This window comes from Sorex fumeus, unplaced genomic scaffold (genome assembly GCF_029834395.1).
Source record: "Sorex fumeus unplaced genomic scaffold, SorFum_2.1 ptg000008l, whole genome shotgun sequence".
NCBI classification, from domain to species: domain Eukaryota; kingdom Metazoa; phylum Chordata; class Mammalia; order Eulipotyphla; family Soricidae; genus Sorex; species Sorex fumeus.
Window position 1 is genome coordinate 86813676 of NW_026606065.1, and position 25464 is coordinate 86839139.

A 25464-nucleotide genomic window follows, 5' to 3' on the forward strand; every position below is an offset into this window, starting at 1 on the left:
AACCTGGGTTTGATCCTCAGCACCCCATGTGGTATCCTGAGCACCACTAGGCGTGATTCCTGAGTGCTGAGCCAGGAGTAACCTCTGAGTACTACTGGGTGTGGACAAAACAAAAGAACTTCATAAGAAAGTGCAGGTTGGGATTAGAGAGATAGCACAATAGGTAGGTACTTGCTCTGCATGCAGCTGGCCCAGATTCCATCCCTGGCACCTCATATGTCCTTCCAAGCCTCACCAGGAATGAACCTTAAGCTCATAGCCAGGAGTAATCCCTGAGTATAACCAGGTGTTGCTTCTTCCAAAATAAGGTTTTAAAAAAAGAAGAAAGATACACGTGACATTTGGCTAACAGAAGTGCCTAGGCATAAGGTAAGGTTATTTTAGCAGTGTGATAGAACAGAAGTCAGGTCTAAAAATCCCGAACAATGAAAGGTAGGCAATGAATTCAGATGATTCTTACAGGGACTTTGACCATGGAGAGGAGAAGATGGGAAGTAGCTCAAACAAGAAGTGTCATGTCAAAATGTCTGCAATTCACTGTATCACTGTATCACTTCCATCCCGTTGTTCATCAATTTCCTCGAGCAGGCACCAGTAATGTCTCCATTCATCCTAGCCCTGAGATTTTAGCAAGTGCCACATTGGAGGCTCTTTCAGGGTCAGGGGAATGAGACCCATCATTGTTACTGGGTTTTTGGCATATTGAAAACGCCACGGGGAGCTTGCCAGACTCTGCCATGCAGGCAGGATACTCTCGGTAGCCTGCCGGATTCTCTGAGAGTGAGAACTAGACAGTAAGAAGTTGCTCGGGTGCATCAGCGCTTCCGGGAGCTTAGTCTTATAGTCTCTGGGTCTTGGCTGTTGATGGGATTACATGGCGCTGGGGGCAGTTGGTGAGTGTAATGCCTAGCTACTGGAAGATGGAGGATCTAGGTGGAGGAGGCCCAGTCCCGATCCAAGCAGCCTTGGAGATCTCAGGCCCGGGTCCCGCACACCTGGGTTCCTCTGCCAGTTCCTTCTAGCATGAGGCGTGTTCCGAGTGTGTGGAGAGTGGTCTTAAGCATGGCTGTGGCTGGTTCCAGAGGTCTTCAGCTGCCGGGGTTATGCTTGGTGTGGTGAGGGAAACTCAAACTGCCCCCTCCTCCAAGGGGCCCCGGTGAGGACAGCCAGGTGCGGGGGCAGGAGATTCTGCATTGTTCTCTTCTGGGAGCTTGGTTTGCAATTAATAAAAAAAAATTGTGAAGTAGGAAATATTTTAACTGCCCGAGTGCAGAATGTTGACCTGCGTCAATTTCTGGCACAGGATGGTACACCACCCCACCCCCACCCCCACCACACCAGTACTGCTGGGTTTATTGCCAAGCACTGAGCCAGAAAAAGCACCCAAATATGGATGGGTGTGATCCTAAGTCTCCACCTGACCCCCATTTCATTTTTGTTTAAGAGGGAGAACAATCTATAGAAATTTTATATTAACAGGAAGCCCAAGAGTGGAGGTGAGGGTGAAAAGTTACTGCATCAGTCTATTGTCAGTTGGGTTAATATAAGTCTGGATGTCTGACTCTGGCCGACTTTGGAGACATCAAGCTGAGAAACTGGGCCTGTCCCTCTACATTGGTCACAGAGCCAGTGACTCCAGTGAAGACACATGGAGACTGAAAAACTTCATCTTGTCCTGCTTTAACTGCAAATGATACAAACCCACAGAAACATCATTTTTTATTTTGTTTTTGTTCTCCTAGAAACAGTCTTAAATTTAAATCTGAATGGTACCATCAAAGTTAATTGAATTCTTGTGTTTGTAATCGATGGACTATCAATGTAAATAGCCAATGAGGTACCATGCTCTAGTACCAATGATTTAAATCCACGAGAATTTGCTCTAATGAGATGACAATTTGGTGAAATTCTTTTGGAAAGTAGTGGTATATATGTCAAAAATCTTAATTGATGTGGTGTTGCTTGTCTTAATTCAATTTCCAAGAGTTTGGATACAGAATAAAACTAATGCACAAAGATGTTCATTGCAGTATTGTTTACATACATGAGATAATACATCAAGAATAAAGAAATTGTATATGTGCTTGATGAAAAATAACAGAAGCTTATAATATCAGTTTTTGGAAATTTGATATGTGTATATATAGAATTAAATAAGAAATGCAGGATGAAATGAAATGCCTTTGAAATATGAATAGAACTGCATAAATACACCAACAAGATTTTTTGAAAACTAAAAATATCTCCACTACTGGTGATTATGTCTGCTGGTTGGTACTTTGGTAATGAAAGAGGAACTAAACATGAACCAGTCTCTATAGCTCTCCACTGATTAGCAATGGTTAACATTACAGTGAATTGTGTTCTTTCCATTCACTTTTCCACATCTTTCTCTGGTATCTTGCTGGTGCATAAATTATCTATAAAGAAATGCAGGTGTTTTACTGGAACTGCATCAAATGAAACCTCTAGATAATATCCCAAGAATTCATCTTTGAAACATTTTTATGATTCTTGACATCATCTTTCTATGCAAAAGAAAATACATTTATTTGGAAACTACAGAAAAATGGTAAGATCAGAGAACTATGGAGAAGCAAAAAAAATCGTATTCATCTATACAGATAATAAATGCTGCTATTGTGCTGTCAAGAAAACAGAAAGTCTGTTTCCTTAACAGAAAGAAGAAACTACTACATCTATCTTTATTGATTGTATAAAAATTCTGAGTTTTTTGGAGGGAGGGGGTGGACATTGGGATTACACTCCTTGGTGCTCAGGGCTTGCTTTTGGCTCTGTGTTAGGGATCACTTCTGGGGGTGCTTGGGAATCATAAACTGTGCAAACAACCGAATCAGGGCCAGCCAAGTGCAAATCAAGCTCCATATCTGCTGTACTCCCTCTGGCCCTCAAAATTCTCTTATTTTACATTCCATCCTTCAAAAATCCAAGGTATATGTAGGCACAGAGGTTTAAGGACTATCCACACACACACACTGAACTTGGTCTACATGGGGCTGATGAGGCTGGATGAGGAACTGCATTGGGTTCTATTTGTGGCAGGGAAGGGCAAAGTCTGCAGTGCTTGAGATCTATGTCCTGCATGATCTCTCCTAGAAGAACTCAGGGGACCAGGAGGTGCTCAGGGAACCATGTGGTGCTGGGAATTGCACCTGGACCCTTGGAGCAATCTCTCTGACTCCCAGAAGATCCACGTTAAACCTGCTCTTGAACTTTCTCAGTGTGAAAAGAACTTTTATGATTGTTAAGCGCATGTCTGGGGCTGGAGCAATAGCACAGCGGGTAGGGCATTTGCCTTGCACGTGGCCAACCCAGGTTCGATTCCCAGCATCCCATATGGTCCCTTGAGCACCACCAGGGGTAATTCCTTAGTGTATGAGCCAGGGGTAACCACTTTGCATCGCCAGGTATGACCCAAAAAGAAAAAAAAATGAGCATGTCCTATCAGTAGATCAAAGATATGCTATAGACAAAATAGAACTAGATTCCAGGAACAAGTCTGGCCATGGTGCCAGGCAACTGCACCCACCCTATATTCCTGGCACTGCTTGAGGGAAGAATCACCTGAACTCACCACTGAATCTCTAGCAACTTGGCTCTGAATCATAGGAGATGTGTAACATAACATTTGCAGAAATAAAAGAAAAAAGGATCGCCTGCAACTTCCTGCCCTTTCACTTATTAGCTAGATCTTTTCATCTACTTCTCTTGCTCCCATCTCTGTGTTTGGGCTAAGGATTAGTAGATCTCTATGATTAACCCCGTGTTTGCTCCAACTACTTCAACCCAGCTAAGTGCTTTCTTTAGATTCATTAGGGATCAGTGCAGACTGTGTAAATTTGATTTGTTCAGAGAGACTCAGCAATGAACATGGATCCTGGGGCAAAGGGACCCGTGTGTGTGTGTGTGTGTGTGTGTGTGTGTGTGTGTGTGTGTGTGTGTTGGGAGGGGTTCGGGTGGGGATGGGATTTATAAATGGAAGTTATTTATAGCCTGTGATTTAAAAGTGAAATGTCAGCATTCTTTAAGACCTGCATAGATCTAAGCCCTGGGTGCATGGTGGAAACATAATCACAAATGAAAAATATCCTCTAATTTTTAATCCTCTTTCAGGCCAAAATTGGGGTTCAACTAAAGTCCATAATCACAGCATTCCAGGAAGTGTCTGCCTGGACTCTAAACCTGGCAGCATTCTTCCCGAAAGCCGGGTTTGGCCTGTCAGAGCTTATCTTTGAGTACCTCCTAGCTGTTGCTATGCTAGGCAGCCCCGCGGCGGCTTCTCAGAATCCAGCCCGTCTGTTAGATGGGAAACATCCAGGGTTGCAGGAGAAGGAAATGGTCCTTCGGTCCTTTCAAATCGAGGAGTGTCCTCCTCTGATGTCTGCGTGGCAGAACAAACACACACACTGGGGCCTGGGGCGCTCACCTGCTGGGGAGCAGGGGAGGAGGAGGCCTGAGAGGGCTTCGGGTCCCCACTGCTCTGAACGCTGCGGCCTGTGCTCTCTGCAGGAGAGGGACCCACGGGATGCACGCACGGTTCTGCGAAACGGAAACACACGTTTGCGTGGAACGGAGTCCAGGAGAAGTTCTGAGGGAAGGGAAAGGCAGGGCATACTTTGGAGCTGAAAAACGAAAAGGGTGACTGAGGCACACGGGCGGGGAAGGGCGTCCAGCTTAGTCGGAGATCTCAGAGGCCCTGCATCCCAGGCAGACGACGAAGGGCAAGAGAAAGGCGCCTCCCGGCAGTGGGTGACGGGTCTGCGGCGGGTGCCCCGGGAAGCCTCCGGGGCGCTGCGCCCAGCCCCGGCCCCCTGGGGCGGACTCTCCTCTCCGCCCCGGCTGCGCTGGCCAGGCAGAGGCGGGCGGGCGGGCCGGGCGGAGGACGGTCCCGACGGGGGTGAGTAACCCTTGGCGGCTGCGTGCGGGCGGGCGGGCGGCGCGGCGGGGCCGAGCGTGCCAAGTGCGCGGAGCCGAGGCTCGGCCCGGGTCGTGCCCGCAGGCCGGGCGGGGCCGCGGCGGGCGCCGCTCCCAGGGCGCATAAAAGGGCCGCGCGGCGCGGGGCCGCTTTTCTCCGCGCCCAGCCGGCCTGGCCCGCGGGGACCATGGCCACGACGGCGAGCGCGCCGCCCGCCAGGCCCAGCCTCGCCTCCATCTCGTCGGGGGAGCTGCGCAGCCTGTGGACCTGCGACTGCGAGCTGGGGCTCCTGCCGCTGGCGCAGCTGCTGCGCCTGCAGCCCGGCGCCTTCCAGCTGCGGGGCGACCAGCTCGTGGTGCCCGGGCTCCGGGAGCCCACGGCGGCCAGCGGGGGCTTCAACGTCTTCAGCGACGGCCTCGTGCGCCTCGACGGCCAGTCCTACCGCCTCAGCAGCTACATCAAGAGGTGGGTGGCCTCGCCGCGCGCCCTCAGCCCCCACCCGCCGCCCCCGGAGGCTGGCCCCGCGCTGCTGTCCCCGGGGAAGTACCCGCCCGGCTTCCTTTGCGCCCCCTTCTAGACTTCACTCTTTGCTGATCACGCCTGGAGCTGCAGAACTAACTCCCTCCCAGAGCTGCACAGGCGGCATGCACCTCGCGGGACCGTGCACTTCCCTTTATGTCTCCATGGAATCAGATGAGTGCAAGTTGAGGACACTCTCTTCTGGGGGTGCTCACAGAGAGAGAGCCGCACAGCTCGGCTTTAGATAAAATGAGAGGGGGCTGGAGGGGTGCTATAGCCGGGATCGCACTTGCTTTGCACGCGGCTGACCTGGGTTAGATCTCCAGCATCCCATATTGGTCCACCCGTCCCCGCACCCCCCCACCCGAGCCTTGCCCTGAGCAGTGTGCCCCCTCAATCGAGAGAGAGAGAGAGAGAGAGAGAGAGAGAGAGAGAGAGAGAGAGAGAGCTCAAAGAGGAAGCTCAGATCGCCTGCCCTGTCCTTCCCTGACACTCTCCTGGGCAGTCAGGTCCTGAGAAACCCAGGGCCACAAATGGAGCTGCTTTCAGGACCTGATGTGCCCGGGGCGGATTCAGACCAAACTAAATTTGATGGAGGATGCCCAAGGTTTAACTGCTGTGGCTGGAGGGCCTGGCTGCTGTACATTCTCTTCCTTAGGGTTAAAAAAGAAGGCACTTCAAGCCTGTGCACCCCCACCCGGCCCTCTGTCGCTCTAGCTTGCTTGCTCTGTGTGTGTGAGTGTGAGTGCGCGCGCCCCCGCCCCCTCATAGGGGTTCTCATATGTTTGTGCTGAGTTCCAGGAAGTACGCAAGTGCCATTTGATCCAGAAAGAGTTCGCAGGTATTTAAGATCTAAAACCTGTGCAATTGGGGAGCACAGCCAGGCCAGTACCCTGTGAGTGGGCTAGAGTCAAGAGGAGCAAGGGAACAAAATGAAAGATTTGAAATGCCTTTTTCATAGTTGCTGGGGAAAATCTTGCTTTTGCTCATCGATGAAGGCCTGATAAACCATCCCCTAGCCCCAAGCCCTCCCTTTTATATTGAAATGAAGGTTCCTACCCTTACCTAGAGGCTGTTGGGAGAAGCTGAGGTAGACTGCAGATTGACAAAGTTAAAAAGAAGGTAACCATTGCCTTTGAGAACAGAGGATGAAAAATAAAGTCAGACATTACCTGAAGTTCTAGGTTAGACTTTTTTGTGCTCTGCCCCAGGCTTTGCAAACAGTGCTGAAACATTTAAAAGTGGGGGGAGTGAATTTCAGGTCGAGTTATTAAACTCTTGCTTTGAACATATACGTGGACAAAAGTTAAACAGCAGTGATCTCCTGACAGTCTAGTGTTCAAAGCAATGACCAGGCACACACCAGGGTGCTCACAGGAATCAACACATGCCAGTTTCTTAGGGTTTAAGCAATTGAGTGAGGGTTTTGCTTCCCCAAGAAACAGCACAGAGGCTCTCAGACTTACATCAGTGATGGAAGGAGTGATTAATCTTCCTCTCAGGGGAAGTACTTTGGTGGGAAGGCAGACTTTTATAACTGGGTGTCAAGTCCTTGCTGAGAACTGGGAGAGACCTGGTTCTCTGAATGGAGAGAGCCTTCTCCAAGAGCTGGGTTCTGGGCGACAGTGAGAGGTTTTGCTCTCAAGGGTCAGAGAGTAGGTATCATAGTTGGAATTCAGTCCTCTGAAGTTGCTGCTTTGCAGATTGGCTGATGTCTCCAGTTGCCTTTGGCTTTGTTGACAGCATTCTACTTCCTCTCTCAAAATGATGCTCTAAAAACAGTGATTCCACCCTTTCTTCTCCTTGGATCCAGTTTAAGAGTCTTGGTTATGTTAATTAATGAGACTTTATAGTCAGCAAATATTTGGGGTGGGAAATAAGCCCAGTGTAGAAGTAAAAAAATTTTTTTTTTTTTTGGCCTCAGAGGTATTTTCTGGAACTTTTGCAAAGTCCTTTCCCAAAGGAATTTAAAGGGCTATGGAGCTATGAACTCTGATAGTCACATGATTTACATACTTGTAATATGTAGGACTTGTAGGACAACTCAGTGGTCCAATTTACTCTACTTTGTATTCTGCTCCTGACCACTTTGGAAAATGCTTACTGCTAAGTGAATTTCGCATGGTGAGATGGTTGTGTGATGGCTACTAGGTACTTAAAAATGCTCCCAAAAGTCTGCTTTGGAATGATTTCTCCTACGTTAGAGGATTTATGATGAGGTTATTATTATTTTTCTTTTAAGGTCAGAATTTTCATCTATGTTGAAAGCAAAATCTACAAAGGTTCCTGAGTATAAATCATCACTAACACTAATTCTCTCTGTGTCTCTGTCTCTGACTGTCTGTCTCATACACACACACACACACACACACACACACACACACACACTATAATGCATCCCATTAGTGAGCTGTCATGGCAAACATTTGGCAAAGAGGAGCTCTAAATTTTCTTTTCAGTGGTCCTAGAGAATGAAAGAAGTGGATCTAGTAGCTCAAATAAATACACAGAAATAATGGTGGTTACTAATGTTTCTTTGAGTCCCAGAACAGTGGGCAGTATTTCATCCCTCTCATCTCATAAGAGCTTGCAAGTTGACACTGTTGTTGTTTCCTCCTTTTCACCTGGGAAAATTAGGAGTCAGGTGAGCGATTCACATGACCATGGTGTTGGTGAGGAGTGACCAGGGATTCTGTATAGCTTCTACTCAGGAGCATTGTCTCATGAGAAACTTGTGCTCTCAGTAAAACTTCTGAAGCCAGAAATCACTCCAGCCCACTCGAGACTGCAATTTTTTTAGAAATGTATCAAATCTACAAATAAATATCTGAAACAACATGAGCCAGCATGCATCTCCTAAGAAAGAAGGCCAATCCAGTGGTTTTAAGGAAGCCACTAGAAGCTGACAGCTGTGGCCAGCCCCCTGATCCCATGCCCACTCAGCTATTATATGGTCACAGTTTTGCCTACCTCCTGGGATAAGAGTTGGGGGGAGAAGGGAGGAAGAAGACTTGTTGCAAAGTGAGAACTAGTCAGATTTGAACTGGGGGGTTCTCACCTTCCTCCTGTATCAGGAAGTGTCCCTGAGCCCCAGCCCCTCAGAGGAGACCTTGATAGAGGCAGAGAAGTGGGTCTTCTCGATGCCTCATATGCAGTGTGTAATGCTGTCACAGTTGCTGCTGTCATCTCCTCAGGCTCCTGTTCAGGTAATGGGCCGACCACTCTGGTCCCCAGATCTGAGTCTTAGATTTGGTAACTTTGCCAGGACAGCAGCCCCTTACTTAGCAAGGCAGACGGGAATCCTGACAAAGTTGCTCTCCTGCTTTGGTCTGTGATCTTTGTGGGGTCCCATCTAGAGTAAGTGTGAACCAGGCTGAGAACCAAGAGCAGAATCCCTGCATTTGAATCTGACTTCTATATCTCAGTAATTCGGAAAGTGGCTTCCTATTCATCTCCCCCACTGTAAAATGGGAATGACCCAAGAGCAGCCACTTTACGGGACTGTTGCTCGGAATGAAAGCATGCAAAGTCCCAGCACATGGTGAGCACTTTTCATGTCAGCTTCTGCTATTATTAAGCCACCCACATAAGCCAAGTGTTTCACATCCAGTATTTTATCTTTTAGTCACCTCACACGGTAACTTTTGTTAGATTTTATAGATGTAGGAATGAATTTTAACAAGACATAGAAAAAAAATCGATGAGCTCACAGAGATAAAAATCAAAGCCAGACCTGATTATTCTAAAGTCCTAAGTCTACCTTACCCAGGACTTCCGCCCACATCTGTTCCACCTTGTCCTCTCAGCTCAGTTTTCCAGTGCCCCAGTTCCCATGGCTGTGACTTTCTCTGGTGTCTCCAGGGCCCTCTGTTTTTGTCCAGCTCTTGACAATATGTTGGCCCAACAAAATAATCTCTCTAGTAACTGTCTCAGCCCAGTAAATGGTTGTATTTTATCATTTCAAATGAAAAGCTGAGGTTCAGGGACAGACAACCCAAACACTTCCAGCTGAAGGAGGAAAGTGAATTCACCAACCCCCCACTTTGCTCTTTTTCATTTAAATGACTAGGATACAACCTATGGAACTTAGACATGGGTGCAGACAGATATGCTTTCTTTTGGCATCTCTGCATTTGCATGATAAAATAGTGTGTAGACCTCTGAATGAAGAGACTATGCTTTAGACCAGCGCTTCTCAAACTTTAAGCTTGCAAGTCTCTTGATGAACTTGTTAAAATTCAGATTTGTAGAAAGAATAAAGCTGCAAAGAGGCCTTAGATTCTGTTAGATCCTGCAGTTTTATAAGCTCCTTGACAATATCAATGGGGATAAGTCCAAAGATCACATTTTAGGAAACCAGTTTTATTCCTTATTCATTTCCTATTTAAATGGTACATTTTCTTCTCTGTTTCTCCAACAGACTCTGTTTCTTGAAAGAAATACTGTTTCCTTTTTCATGTTTGTGTTCCCGGTGATCAGCACATAGTAGGTTTTATAAGAGTTCCTTCTATGTATGAATGGTGAATGAATGAAGCATTATTTGACTACTCACTATGTTTCTCATATGCTGAGCATTATTGATGGTTAAGAATGAACAAAAGGGAATGCCCTGCCACAGAGATGGGGTGGGATGGGGAGGTGGGGGGTGGGAGGGATACTGGGATCATTGGTGGTAGAGAATGGGCACTGGTGGAGGGATGGATATTCGATCATTATATTACTAAAACCCAAGCACAAAAATATGTAAGTCTATATGTAAGTCTACAACTGTACCTCATACTGTTTCACTAATAAAAATTAAAAAAAAAAGTTTGGGCCACACCAAAAAAAAAAAAAAGAGAGAGAGAATGAATGCGTGCATCTTTGATTGGGGTCCCAGATATTAGAATGGTAAATATTTGAACTTTGCTTAATTTGGAGTGGAAGCAGGAGGGAAGGTAGTGAAAGAGAGAAGAAACTGCACAAGAAATTAGGATGAACTTTGTTTAAATTGGACAAGAGCAGGAGGGAAAGTGGTGAAAGAGAAAGAACTGCTTGAGAAGTGAGGTGCTACAGAAACCTAGATTCCCAGTACAGCATAATCATCTTGCTTGCTCCAAAGGACAGGATGACTGTCTCTGCAAGCTCTTGCTTAGTGCCAACGCAAAGGATTGTGAAAGTTATAAGCAATTTCTGAGACTTCTGCCTAAGAATTTTTCCTTTTTCTTGGTGGCACTTTTCCACATTTAAAAAAAATTTAAAACACAGACTCAGCCTCAAATGAAAGGTGGCATCCGTTTGACTTCTTATTTGTCTTTGAGCCTCAAATTGTCAGAGCTGAGGGGAATGTGGGGTGGCCAGAAATGATGTAAATGTGAAGGAATTTATGGAGAACTGTATGTACTTTTTTAGGTCTTGCTCATTTGTTTTTCAGATATGAATGTCTTTGTTATGTGGTAACTCAAATGGACACAGCTCTGGGATGTTTCAGAAACTTTTAGAACTTCTCCTCATGGCCAGCAGAGTTGGCAGGATTAAAAATACTAATGATTAGATTTTATAGATGTAGGAATGAATTAAAAATAGCTTGTAAAGTGTCTCCTCTGGACCATGTGTATGTATGTCTGTGTCCCATGACCTGGATGGGCACATTAAATGGGACATAGGCCTGCGTTGTTCCTTTTAAAGGTGAGCGATCAGTTTTAGCTGCGTTAGCTAATTCCCTCAGACTCATGGTGAGTTGTGCTAGACTGAGTTCACATGGCCAGTCAGCTAGCATGAACCAGATCTTCTCATTTTGAATCAATTTACTTTAAACCCCACATTTAAAGACTTTCAGTGTTTGGGTTGAAGCCAAGTGTGTCTAGATAGTCTCATTCTGAAAGCATTATTTTTGGTCAAGGCAACAGCAATCGAACTCGGGTTGGCCATGCTGGCTGCATGCAAGGCAAACGCCCTACCGCTGTGCTATCGACACAGTAACAACAAAGTCTCCAATGGAGACGTTACTGGGCCCGCTCGAGGAAATCGACGATCAACGGGAGGGCCTTTACTTTTACTTTACAACAGCAATGAAGAAATTATTTTATTATATTTTTGGTTTATTTTGGGGGGGAGGGCACACCTGGTCGTGCTCAGGGTTTAGTCCTGGCTCAGGGGTCACTCCTGGTGGGACTCACAGGACCATATGTGTTATCGGCTGCATGAAATGCCCTATTTGCTGTACTGTGTCTCCAGTCCCAGAAATTAGAGCTTAACCAACTATCTTTAAGTATTTGCTTTTCATCCCTAATGATATCCTCAGCAAATGTAATAAATATCCAGCACAATATTTGTAGTAGTAATTCAGAAATAGGCGCGATTGAAGAGGAAATAACTAGACCTGAATGTAACCTCAGTAAGGCTCATTTTGAAAGGAAGCCATGATGGAGTGTCAGATACTGAAATAAATACCTGTGATTTAGCAGCCAGGTACTCAGTCTTTTTGTTTCTTAGTGACTTACTTTTCCAAATTTAGTAACACTGGCTTCCAAAGGGATGCTTATGCCTATTTTTTTTCTGGCATTTTCAGTTGTTAAACACGTAGTTCAGAACTATTCGGCTGGGAATGGATGGGGAAAGGTTGTATTTCTTGTGACCTGGCTGAAATAGAACACTTAGTCAGGTGGGAACATTCCCCCATCTCCTGTGTCTGAGTTCTCTATCAAAACTCTCATATAAGCCGCACCCCATATGTCAGCAGAACAGTAGTGAAGACGAGGCACTGTCATAAGCTTTTCAGGCTGGTTAATATCCTAAAAGTGCCTCTAAATCATCAAAGGAAGATTAAATTTCAATCATTCAATTATGCTGTGCATCGTTTATTATTCAGAGCATCCTAGTAATTCAGGTTCTAAAATAGATGACTCACAGCTCTGCATGTGGATATCCAGAACCCCCTCTCACAACACACACACACACACACACACACACACACACACACACCACACATACACACATATTTGCCTTCTTGATTATGCCAAATAACAGCATTTTTTTAGCATTTTAATATTCAACAAAATCTTCCATAGAATTCTGGGGTGGGAGGGGACTTATTATTTTTCCAACCAGTAATCATTTTGTAAACATCTTCCCCCCCCATAAGCTGTAGATTCACTGGAACAAGAAAATCTCCCAATTGAATGTCAATTGATTTTGCAGGGAAGCATTGTAGTGCCATTTGTGTCAACAGAAGAATAATCAAAATGGGATTTTTCTGGGTGCCATGTATATATACCCAGAAGAATGACAATTAGACTCTGGGTACTGAGAGACCAGGGAAAAATACTAAATACTCAAGTAACTACAGATTAACACCATGGTAAATCTGGTGGGAGAATATAAAACCCCACCTTGTATAGAAACAGGTAGTAGCCCTCTCCAGCCCTGGTATCCTGCATTTGTGTTTTATTTTATTGGTTTTGGGATCACACTCAGCAATTATCAGGGCTTACTCCTTGGCTCTGTACTCAGGGATCACTCCTGGAAGGCTCAGGGATCATGTGGGATGCTGGGAATTGAACCCTTGTTGGCTGAGTGAGTGCAAAGCAAGCACCTTCGTGCTGTACAACCACTCATCTATCTTCTGTAATGCTTACCTTAGTCAAACTTCCCCTTTTCCTCTTCTGTGGAGGCAAGGGTTCCCCCCCCCACCCCCGTGCATCTCCTTGTCCCCGGGCCCTGTAATATCTCTGGCCTCTCCTCACCTTATCCCCAGGTTACTTCTTTTGTTTGCTCTTGGGCCACACCTGGTGCTCAGCGCTTACTTCTGACTCAGTGCTCAGGAACCACTCCCGGCAGGGCTTGGAGAAGCATATGGGGTGCCAGGAATTGAACTTAGCAAAGGCAAGTGCTTTATCTATTGTACTCTCTCCAGCCCTCCCCCGGCCACTTAGTCTGTCTGTACCAGGTCCTCAGCAAAGCAAAAGTCTGGGAAAGCACAGAGTTCTTTATCGTGTCCCCCTTCCATCCTATCCTCACTGTGTCAGTACCAAGCTCCTCAGATGGAATAGAGCACAGTTGAGTGTCTGCCTGGGGCCTGTTGGCATACATCATAGGGGTGAATAAGATAGGGCATAACCCCAGCTCACTGTGGTTCCCCCTTCTGCTTGGCGTCCTTCTTCTACGGCCTTATACAGCAGTTAGTCCAAGAAGAACCAAAATTCCATCTGCAGATATGAACCACAAGCCTGTCTCCTACGGTTCCTTCCATCCCAGGCACCCCTCCCCCTTATGTCATTCTCATTCCATTCTGCCCTGCCCAGTGAGAGAATCCCCATCTGCACGCTCCCCCTCAGCCCCATGCCTGTGGTCCTCCCCCAGGCACTCTCCATCTTCCTCTGCCCTGCTCCTACCCTTCCTGCCTAGACTCCTGAACATCTGTACCTGCTGCACCCCTTTTCCTTCCCAGGAAGGAGCCAGCCCAGAGCCTCCACGCCTCCGCCCCTGCTTCTGCAGTCATCACCACGTGTCCCAAGCTTGCGAGGTTAAGAGACTGAATTAAAAGCCAGATGAAGTAGAAAGCAAGAAACATATTAAAGATGCCACCAGGGGTCAGGTTTTAAAAGCTCTCCAAATCAGGTCTGACAAACCCAGAAAGAAAGAAACAGATAATGACACGTATTACTAAGAAACCAAGCTGGGAGAGAGAGGAGCAGAAGCTGTGTTTTTCTGACCCGGGAGACGGACTCTGGGTCATTGTGGTGTACGCAGGCACCTCAGATAGCATTGTGGGTAGTGTGTGTCTGCATGTGTGTGTGGGGTGGAGGGGTGCAGAGAGTTGGGCATGGAGCAGACTCTGCAACCCCAGCTGGCCTTTGCAGCTCTCTCAGGCTTTGATTTTCATGTCAAACACCAGAAGGACAATAAGATGAAAAAAAAAACATGAAGTTTCCATTGTTCCTGACTAGATGCAAGAAGCAGAAACATGGCAGTATAGCCAAAGCAGCTTGGGCGATCTGCTAGACCAGCCTAGTCATCTTTGTGTACACTGTGTCCTTTTTAGGGGAAGCAGCTAGAACTGACAAGGGATGGTGGCAGGTGAATCCTTCCACTTTCTGGGGCCTTTCAGCCGACCTAACAGCGGGTCCTAGCAGCCCTGGAACTTGAGTTGGGTATGGAATTGAGCGTCTTCAAGGAAGCCATTTTGCTCAAGGACCTGTCTCTTCATGACCTCCATGGGGAAAGCCAATAGCATGACTGCTTGGAATATTTGTAGAGGAGGGAGACAAAGCTAACATGCTGGATGACAAACTTAGAAAGAAAAACAGAACTTCCCCACCTGGAATCATCATTAAGCCCACTGTGGCTAAATTTAATAAGGCCCTGAGCAATATTAGGAGAGTTCCTGTGTATATGTTATCTATGTGTATGTTTGTGGGGGGTGTTTAAATTTCACTAGATCAAGGAGATATGAATTAGTGAGAATTCATGTGATTTTGGTTGTGTGATCTAAGGAGGGAGGGACTAGGAAGGGAAACAAAGAGAGAAGGAAGGGAAAATGTTCAACCTGCCCATTTAGACAGGATGTCTGTCATGGAGAAGACCTAGTTTATTTCTTGTGTTGAGTGTATTCTATTCATAAGTCACAGAGGTTTATAGCCTCAAATGGACTCATGTAGCCCCAAAGAAAAATGATATTGAAAAAGCTCCTTCTAAGAGGTGCATGTCAGTCCCAAGGATCTTGACAGTCTCTAGCTTGCATGCTGATCTCTTGACTGGTCTGGGAGAAGGGTCTGTATTGATCACTTGATCACTTGACATCCCGTTATTCATCGATTCACTCGAGCGGGCGTCAGCAACATCTCCATTCATCCCTGTCACGTGCTAATGTAGCCCAATGGCAAGGAACATGAAGAACCTCAAATCAATCGTTCAGGGTCTTGACGAAGAAGTCTGACCATCACATAGGTGGGCAGCCACGTAATCTTTTGACATCCCGTGGAATCCAGTCAGTAATGGCTCTAGTCCAGCGGTCATCTCTAAATCTCATTATGTGTCCAGCCCATCTGATTTTCGATGCCTTGGCAAATGAGACAGCGTCCCTGGTCTGTATATTGTATAAAATGAGGATGGCTCCATAAAAACCATTAGGATTTCCCTTAAGGGACCTTCAAGTAGAAAAGGCACCGTTATATCCCTTTCTTGACTTAGATGGAAGGGTACATTTTATTTGCCATTTCTCTGCTATTTTTGTAGATATGTGGAACTGACCAACTACTGCGATTATAAAGACTACAGAGAAACTATACTGAGCAAACCGATGCTGTTCTTCATTAATGTTCAGACCAAAAAAGACAGCACAAAAGGTAGGTCTATAAATAACTTTGATCTGGTACTGCCTTACCAGGACTTATGGCGTATTGATAAGGTGAAAATCAGGCGTAGAGAAATCAGGGTGAGTGTCAGCTTGTGACCAGGCTGAGAGGGAGAAACCTGGCATGTGGGCTTGTGCAGCATAAGCCCCCCCCCCCATACAAACCTCTAACTGGGCTGCAGGCAGAAGCCGTCTGTCTCTGAGTTTTCTTTTGTACTTCCTGTCTAAACAGGAAGTGATTTGATGTTTTCAGCTTGCAAGGGTTGCCAAAATAAATGGAGTTATGAAGATATTATTTAATACTATCTACCACATATTAAGCACTTCCACATGTGAGGCATACTCTCATGTCATTCACTGACACAACAGCCCTGTAAGATTTATCATCCAAACAGGTTTACTTCTGAGTATAAAAGTTGATTGAGTGCACAACTAGGATGCATGGTCCTCTACCTCTTCCACTTCCACTGTCTTCATTTTGTAGACAATGATGCAATGATAGAGAATATAAATAGTTGGCATGCATGCTTTTATATTTTATTCTATGAAATTTAAATAGAAACTGTAGGCACATCTTTTCATTACTTTGTCTAAGAAATCAGACCAACAACAGCTATATTAGCTCAGATTCCAGTGTCAAAATAATCTCAATTTTCCCTTTTTCTTGCTCAGAGTTTTATATGGGGAAAGTGCTGGGCCTAAGGTTTTATGATAAAGAATTTCTTTAAATTTTTTAAAATCTTTTTTTAATTTAGGTACTGTGATTTACAATGCTTTTAATGATGGTTTCATGGGCACATAATTCCAATGCCACACCCATCACCAGAACACCCACTTTCCCTTTTCCAAGGTCCCTAAAGCCCCTCCCCCTCAATTCCTGCCAGCAAGGAGAATTTCTTTTTTTTTTTTTTTTTATTATTATTAGTGAAACACCATGAGGTACAGTTGTAGATATACAAATTTTTGTGCTTGGATTTCGGTCATACCATGATCAAATACCCATCCCTCCACCAGTGCCCATTTTCCACCACCAGGATAATATCCCTCCCTCCCCATCCCCCCATCCCCCCCTGCCACTGTGGCAGGGCATTCCCTTTTGTTCTCTCTCTCCTTTTGGGTGTTGTGATCAGCAAAAGAGGCATTGAGTGACGAACATGTTCAGTCCAGTCTACTTTCAACCTGCATCTCCCCTCCTGGGAGGATCCTCCAAACACCCTCCATTTGGTGTTCCCTTTTCTATCTGAACTGTCCTTTCCCCTAGAATACCCGGCTGGCCTCTAAGCTATGGAGTAATCCTCCTGGTGTTGATCTCAGCTATTCTTGGATATTAATCTCATATTTTGTTATTTTATATCCCCCAGATGAATGCAATCTTTCTATGTCTATCCCTCTCTTTCTGACTCATTTCGCTTAGCATGATACTTTCCATATTGTACCACTTGTATGTAAAGTTCATGACTTCATCTTTTCTAAGAGCTACATAGTACTCCATTGTGTAGATGTACCAAAGTTTCTTTAACCAGTCATCTGTTCTTGGGCACTCAGGTCTCTTCCAGTTTCTGGCTACTGTAAAGAGTGCTGCAATGAACAAACAAGTGCAGATGTCACTTCGGCTACACATTTTTGCCTCTCTGGGATATATTCCTAGGAGTGGTATCGCTGGGTCAAATGGGAGCTCAATTTCTAATTTTTTGAGGAACGTCCATACTGTTTTCCAAAAGGGCTGAACCAGTCGACATTCCCACCAACAGTGAAGGAGTGTCCCTTTCTCGCCACATCCGCGCCAGCAACGGTTGCTTTTGTTCTTTTGAATGTGGGCCAGTCTCTGAGGTGTGAGATGGTATCTCATTGTGGTTTTGATCTGCATCTCCCTGATGATTAATGATGTACAGTATTTTCTCATGTGCTTTTTTTGCCATTCGGATTTCTTCTTTGAGAAAGTTTCTGTTCATTTCATTGCCCCATTTTTTGATGGGGTTGGATGTTTTCTTCTTGTGGAGTTCAACCAGTATTTTGTATATCCTTGATATCAACACCTTGTCAGATGTGTATTCGGCGAATATTCTTTCCCATTCTGTAGACTGTCTTTGTATTTTGGTCACTGTTTCTTTGGAGGTACAGAAGCTTCTTAGTTTAAGATAGTCCCATTTATCTATCTCTGTTTTCACTTGCTCAGCCAGTGGCGTGTCATCTTTGAAAATACCATTAGCCTCAATGTCATGGAGGGTTTTGCCAACTTTGTCTTCAATGTACCTTATGGTTTCTGGTCCGATGTTGAGGTCTTTAATCCATTTTGATCTTACCTTTGTACATGGTGTTAGGCAGAGTTCTGAGCCCATTTTTTTGCACGTAGCCTTCCAGTGATGCCAGCACAATTTGTTAAAGAGGCTTTCCTTACTCCACTTCACATTTCTTGCACCTTTATCAAAGATTAGATGATCATATGATTGAGGGGAGATGTCAGTGTATTCAACTCTGTTCCATTGGTCTGCAGTTCTGCCTTTGTTCCAGTACCATGCTGTTTTGATTATTACCACTTTGTAGTAAAGTTTGAAGTTAGGGAGGTTGATTCCTCCCATTTTCTTTTTCCAAGGAGAATTTCTTAAACTCTTAAATAATATTCTTAAAATGAATCCAGGATCCTAAGAAATATCTCCAGATTCCTAAGAGATGTCCTGAAATAGTCACCCTCATTGTGCTTCTCTGCTCATTTCATTGGGAATCATTCTGATCCTCTGCTCACCACCTGGTGTAGAGTCCAAGTACTCTGGGGAGGCCCATGGCAGGAGGCTCGGTAATAAGCCATGCTCATTCCTGCCAGACCCTGATTTGACTGGATGATGCCAGGGAGCCTGAGACTTTTCTTGGAATGCAATTCATAGAGATATTAAGTATAGCCTCAGCTTCCATCTCTTTGAAGGAATCGTAAGAAAGACTAAGAGGTCTTTCCATGTTAACACTTTAATGAAAGAGCAGAAATGATACCAAGAGGTATTTGTGCGTGGCTAAAAATGGCACACACTTATGACAAATATTGTGGAAGGAGTCGGCAGAAACCCAGGGCTGTTGTTATGAGGAAAGCCTTGAAATGACAAGACTCTGTAATACAGAAATTTAAGACAGTCAAGTTTAAATTCTGAAAATTCTGATGAAGTCACCATGGCTAATGTTATTTTAAACTGGGCTTTTGTGTAAATTTGAAAAAGAAAACAAATTTACCACTAACTCATAATCATTCATTATGTCTTCCCAGTAATTAATCACAATAAAGAGACAAAGATACTGTCTATGAGTGTGATGTGGTGCAGGGTTGGGGGTCTCTTGCACAATCTTCCCGACAGCACAAGTATGGAGTTCAGTGGTCTGGGCTATTTCATGAGTCCCAAGGACTTGGTTTGTTCATTCAGGTTTTCAAGTTGAGGTATAAACACCTCACCTGGCTGGGTTTATTTATCTCTTATGTCAAAGAGAATATAGAAAGTTTATATCTAATGTGCATCCCCATCCCAAATAAATAATTTTGGATAAAAGAAAAGGGATTCATTAAAAGAAGATGACTAGACTTAGTTAAAAAAATTCATAGAAAAGGCACTCAAGGGTGTAGAACATGTTGAATTACCTCCTCACACGTGGTGGACCACGGGTTTGACACTTAAGGCCAACACAAAAGGTTCAGTCTTCAAAGATCACATGTATGGGCCGTGTCCTTTATACAGAGGGCAACAAGCTATGTGACACATTCCCCTAGATCACACTTGAGTGATGAGAGCTGTTGGTCTGAGAACTGGCTGTGTTGGGGGCAGAAAGGAAAAAGATGAACTTCAAATTGCCTTGAAGTCTAGACTGGCCCTCTAGCTGGATAAATGCCAGGTCAATGGGGGACAAGGCAGCAAACTCTGGTGAGGAGAGAAGACAGGGAATGAGGACACGTGGGTGAGAGCCAAGTTGCTGTTTAAATATTCAGCGAGACAATAACATGAGACCCAGCCAACTGAGTTTTCACTTTAGCTGAATGTGTGCCCCTGAGGCCCCCGTCTCATCTGTGATAATTATCCCAGTGGAATTTTGATTTCTGAGACCAGTGACAAACCCCACTCCCAGGGCAGTTGGTTTCTTCACCTGCTCTTCAACCTTTTAAGAAATCTTGCCTGGCTTTTGCTCTCGCTTTTGCGGGGCTAAGGGACCAAGGAAGTGAGTTTCAGATGAATGTATTAACAGTATTGTAAACTGTGGAATCTCAATGAATGGCATCAACGACAGCAAAACAAAAATAGAAGAGTTACAGAGGAATGGAATGTCCAAATAGGTGGGATCACAGCTTGATCAAATGCTGAGATGCATGTTTATGTCACCTATGTGCTCATCTTTATGGATTCTGCTTCCTAATTTCTAGAAAGGACATATGCGTTTCTTGTGAACACAAGGCACCCCAAGATAAGAAGACAGATAGAGCAAGGGATGGACATGGTCATTTCCTCTGTGATCGGAGAAAGCTACCGGCTCCAGGTAAGCCTTAGCTTGTCCGAATTCGGGGCTATTCACATCATTCTGAGGCCCAGACTTAAGGATTACTGAACTACAAAGACATGTTGACTTTCTATGGCATCATTAGCACTAGCAGTAGAAAAAGCTGTTCCTAGCAATAAGAAATTGTTTTCTAGAATTGGAGCTAAGAATAAATTATACACACATATATAACAAGATCATGTTATATATGTGTGTATCTAACATATATGTAACATATTATATATGTAACATATGTTTAGTTTGAGGGCCACACCTGGTGATGCTCAGGGCTTAGCCCTGGCTTTGAGCTCAGGTGTCACTCTTAACAGGATTCAGGGGACCATTTGCAGTGCCAGGGATTTAATTGGGGTCAGCTGCATGCAAGGCAAGTGCCTTAACCCCCTGTAATTACTATCTCTCTGGACTCAAGATATTTAGATAGAGATGCAAATACAAAATTCTGTCTATAAAACTCAAGGCAATTATTAAATGCTGTCTGTCACAATGAAATATATGAGATTTGATATTTTGAATATTTGGGAAGTTCATAGTAATATATAATTTTAAAAGAAGTTTTATCCATGAAATTAATTAATTAATGCTTCTCTCTTTCAGTTTGATTTTCAAGAGGTAGTAAAGAATTTTTTCCCTTCAGGACATGAGGTGGTTAATGGAGAAAATTTGAGCTTTGCCTACGAGTTCAAAGCTGATGCCTTATTTGATTTCTTCTATTGGTTTGGGCTCAGTAATTCCACTGTCAAAGTGAACGGAAAGGTTTTGAACTTGTCAAGTACAAGTCCAGAAAAGAAGGAGACAATTAAATTATTTCTGGACAAAATGAGTGAACCACTAATTCGAAGGAGCAGTTTCTCTGGCCGGAAATTCAGTGTGACTTCCAGAGGTAGGTCACTATACCTAGCTGCCTGAAAGCTTGGCACTTACATAAAAGTTCCAAAGAACACATGGGAGGAAGAGAGAATTCATGGAACAGTCAAGCTCTCTTGATAAACAGCACAAAATTCAGAGAAGTCAGAGAGGAAAAATGTCAAGCACTGACAAAGAAACTTAGGGCTTTTCTTTTTAGGCTCCTTAAGGTTTTCTGGTACTGTTATATTTAGGGCAACACATCCAGGAAGAAAATTTGAAATGCATAATCTAAATACATATTGGTACTCATTAAAATCATATTTCAGTGCTTTAACTGTTATGAATAAAGGAATGATTCTTCTTGATGTGTATATTCGGTATATTAGTAACACAGGATGTCAACTAAAGGTTCAGTTCAGGGAATCTGTGTGCTAGCTATCTTGCAAAATATTCGACAGGGTTCCACAGAGTTTATAGGGCCACAAAAGAGCTTTTTTTGTTGGTTTGTTTTGGGGCCATACCCAGTGATTCTTAGGGATTATTCCTGGCTCCTCACTCAGGAATTCCCCTGGCCACACTCAGGGGACCATATGGGATACTGTGGATTGAACCTGGGTCAGCCGAATGGAAGGCAAGCACCATACCCGCTGTACTGTCACTCTGGCCCACAAAAGAAAATTAAAAAATATTTTTTTATTTAACTAAAGAAATGTGATTTACAAAGTTACTGGTAGTTGGGTGTTTGGGGTTTAGGTTATAGAATATTTTGACAATATTCCCACCAGCACTGCCAACTTCCCTCCACCACTGTTCCCTTATTCCTCTTGACTCCCCCTCCTCTGCTCCCGTCTTACCACCTGCCGCCTTTTGACAAGCACATTTAAAAGTTTTGTGGTTGTAGTTTATATCTCATGTTCTCAGTGTTACTGAGTCCAGGCTTTGAATATGTAGCTGTAGCCCTCCCCTACATCACCAGTAAACCGAGGTTCCTGACACTTGCTCCCCCATTTCTTCCTTTTATCTTTGTCTTCCTCCCCTTCTTGACTTCCTTCCTTCTTTGTCTTTCTCCTCCCTTTACATTGGAATCAAGGCTGTTTTATGCATTCCCTCCACTTTACTACATTACATCTCCTCATCCGGTTATTTTATATAACACAGATAAGTGAGATCATCCTTTATTTGTACTTCTTCTTTTGGCTTACTTCACACAGTATGATATTTTCCAGTTCTAATCAGGTTATAGAAAATTGCATGATTTCATTTTCTCTTGAATCTGCATAGTATTCCATTGCATATATATACACAGAGCGATAGCACAGTGGGTAGGGCGTTTGCCTTGCAAGCGGCCAATATGGCTGACCCGAGTTCGAGCCCAGCAAACTACGGAGAGTATCTTGCCCGCAGCACGGCAAAGCCTGGCAAACTACCTGTGACGTATTCGATATGCCAAACACAGTAACAATTGTCACAATGGAGATGTTACTGAGCCCGCTCCAGCAAATCAATGAACAACGGGAGGACAGTGATTCAATCCATTCATCTGCTCTTGGGCACCTAGGTCAGTTCCAGATTTTAGCTGCTGCACTAAATGCTACAATCCATAGTAGTGTGCAGATGTTCTTTTGAGTGAATGATTTTTTGAGGAGAATTCACTTCATTGCAACTCATAGGTGGTGAGTTCTGGGTCTTAATATCCAGTGCCTCTCCCCAGGAGTTGGCCTGAATTTTCAGTCTGCTATGAGGAAGGCATCTATCATGATTTGCCTGCATTTGTCTTTCGCTGAGTCTACTCTCTGGCCCACAACTAGTCCGGGATGGCTGAATTACTTCTGACTGCTCAAAAACAAAAATCAAGCAATAAAACCAGAAAACAACAGTTTATGGACCTGCAGTTTTTTTTTTAAAAATCATTTGCAAAATTATCTTCATTACTTGTATTCCATTAAAATTACTTGCTTCCAATGTTTACAACAAAACAGTGTTTAGTCCTAGATATTTCCTACCCTGGATGTGATAAGAGATGCTCTCTTTCCCATTTGCTGTTCTTTTACTTCTTTTCCATCCTTCTTGATTTTGGAGGAAGAGGAATGGGTCAGAGTGGGGGAGCAGGGGTTCTGGCAGTTTGAACCTGTCAGGTGCTTAGGTAATTTGGTGTCTCACTGTTTTCGTGCTATGGTTTATGGTGCTTCATGCTGGAGTGTTTGAGTGCCAATGCCACGTGTTGCTGGGGATGAGACTGGGGCCTCCACACGCAGAACATGGATTTCAAACTGTGAACCATCTCCTGCCCCCATCTTCTTCTTTCACTCTTTCTCCTTCTCCAAGTTATTATTACTCTTACTTTTTGATTTGGGGCCACACCTAGAAGAGCTCGGGGTTTATTCCTGGCTCTGTGCTCAAAGATTACTGCAGAAGGGGGCTTAGGAGACTCTTTGGAGTGCCAGGGAATTAACCCCTGTTGCCTACATTCAAGACAACTGCCCTCCCTGATGTACTATCTCTCCAGCCTCTATTCTTCCAAGTTATTTTAGCTTTCCCTACTTGCCTTTTCCTCAAGATATTCTTCTGAAAGTGGATCCTGGGAACAAGATTGATTTTCCCAGTAGTGGTTCCATCGTGGATGTCTCTATCCTTTCTCTGACACCTGCTCTGGTCAGGAAGAGAGCTGGACCCATTTAACATAACTGATCTGTCATGTAGGGTTCCCAGTAGAAGGTTCTAGGCTGAGCTCATCTGGCTCTGTGTTGCTGAGCCAGTTAGCCTACTTCATCCCCCTCTCAAATACTGATCTTTGTTCTAGGCATCTGTTCCCGAAATATGGGCCTTTTGCCACTCAATGTGAAAGGGTACACACACCACATAGCTGCCCCGCCCACCGGAAGGTACAAGTCCATTGTCTCACGGAACACAGCAGTGGCTTCCTGATTAGATTTGTAGATTTTTCTAATCACTTTAATTTTTTATTAAAATGGTTATGTATGCCTGTTCCAAAGGCTTTGCTTTTTCATCCGTGGCACTGATGCATGCCCCTGTTTGCTTCTTTCAGGTTCAATAGATGACGTTTTCAACTGCAATCTGTCACCCAGATCATCTCTGACAGACCCTCTCTTGGCAGAGTTTCCATTTCCAAGTGTTCTGGAATCGGATGAGACACCCAACCAATTTGTCTGATCTGATGGAACATTTTGCAGTGACTCCTACACCCCAGACCTGTGCCTAAACTGGAAGTTGACAGGACAAGGAGGTGGAAGGAAGACCCTTTACTCCACCTGTCAAGCCCTCTGGCCCTCCTTGACTCCTATGAAGATATCTTCTCCACTTCTGTGGGCAATGCTATTGCAGGCCCACTGATGCAGCTGACATTAGAATGGGAGGCTTGGTCCTATGTCCTGGCGGGGCGGGGGAGGGGGGCGGTGATTCTCCTTTAAATACTTCTCCAAAGAGGCAGAGGGAACAGATTTTTGCCACTGTGAACACTTTGCTTAGTAGCCTGGAATCCCAGAAGTGCCCTGGCAATGTTTGGGGAACAATCTGACTTGAGACTCGTAAATCAGGGTTTGGTCCTCTGCTGGGAATAACCTTACTTGAATCCATGGTGTCAAGCATAAGGTTAGCACTGCTGTTCTTTTGAAAACCTGAATGGAGAGAAGATCTTTCTTTCACTGGAAGGTGAGAATCTTTCACTGGAAGGTGAGAATGATTTTTATTTTTCCACAGAAGGAACATTTGGAGTAAGGTTTCCTGAGGGTTGATGGGACCTCAGTTCTGCCATCCAGCCACTGCCTGCAACACATTTCCCTTGGAGTCCTTAACAAAGTGGCCTGTGTAGAAAGAGGCCAGGTGATGTGGTACCAAGCAGCGACAGGATAATGTATGCAGCAATCTTCCTTTTATTGAAAGCACATTATGTCAGTTGGGTATTTTAAGTAAACTGTTAGGAAAACTAAAGCTAAAAGCAAAATAGAAGAAAGCTATAACATTACCATAACACATCGTTAGCCCCATATATTTTCATCTAACAACTACAGTGCAATTTTTCAAAAAGAAAAAAAGCATCTTATCTTCATGTAAAAACCTGTATGAATGAATTGCTACATAGTTATATAATGAGGATGATTTATGGATCCTGGGTATAGTTTTTCTGTCCTTTTTAAAAAATTAAGTGTTCTTGTATTATACTTTTTGATAGCACTACTGATAGTCCTTTCATTTATTTTTGAAATAATACGTGCTACATTTGTACAATTAAAATTTTTCTAAGTACTCAAGAGAATTGATTAAATTTGGAACTCTGCGTGCATGT

The 25464-nt window shown here is 44.3% G+C and overlaps 1 protein-coding gene across 1 annotated transcript; it reads left to right on the forward strand.

Annotated features, from left to right (window-relative positions):
• Nucleotides 1–5121: 5121 nt before the first annotated feature.
• Nucleotides 5122–25464, forward strand: MEDAG (mesenteric estrogen dependent adipogenesis). Its single transcript, XM_056109271.1, has 5 exons — nt 5122–5401; nt 15671–15780; nt 20182–20294; nt 20910–21195; nt 24208–25464. Exons 1-5 carry the CDS (start codon nt 5124–5126, stop codon nt 24330–24332), a joined length of 912 nt encoding a protein of 303 aa, XP_055965246.1. The 5' UTR covers nt 5122–5123; the 3' UTR covers nt 24333–25464.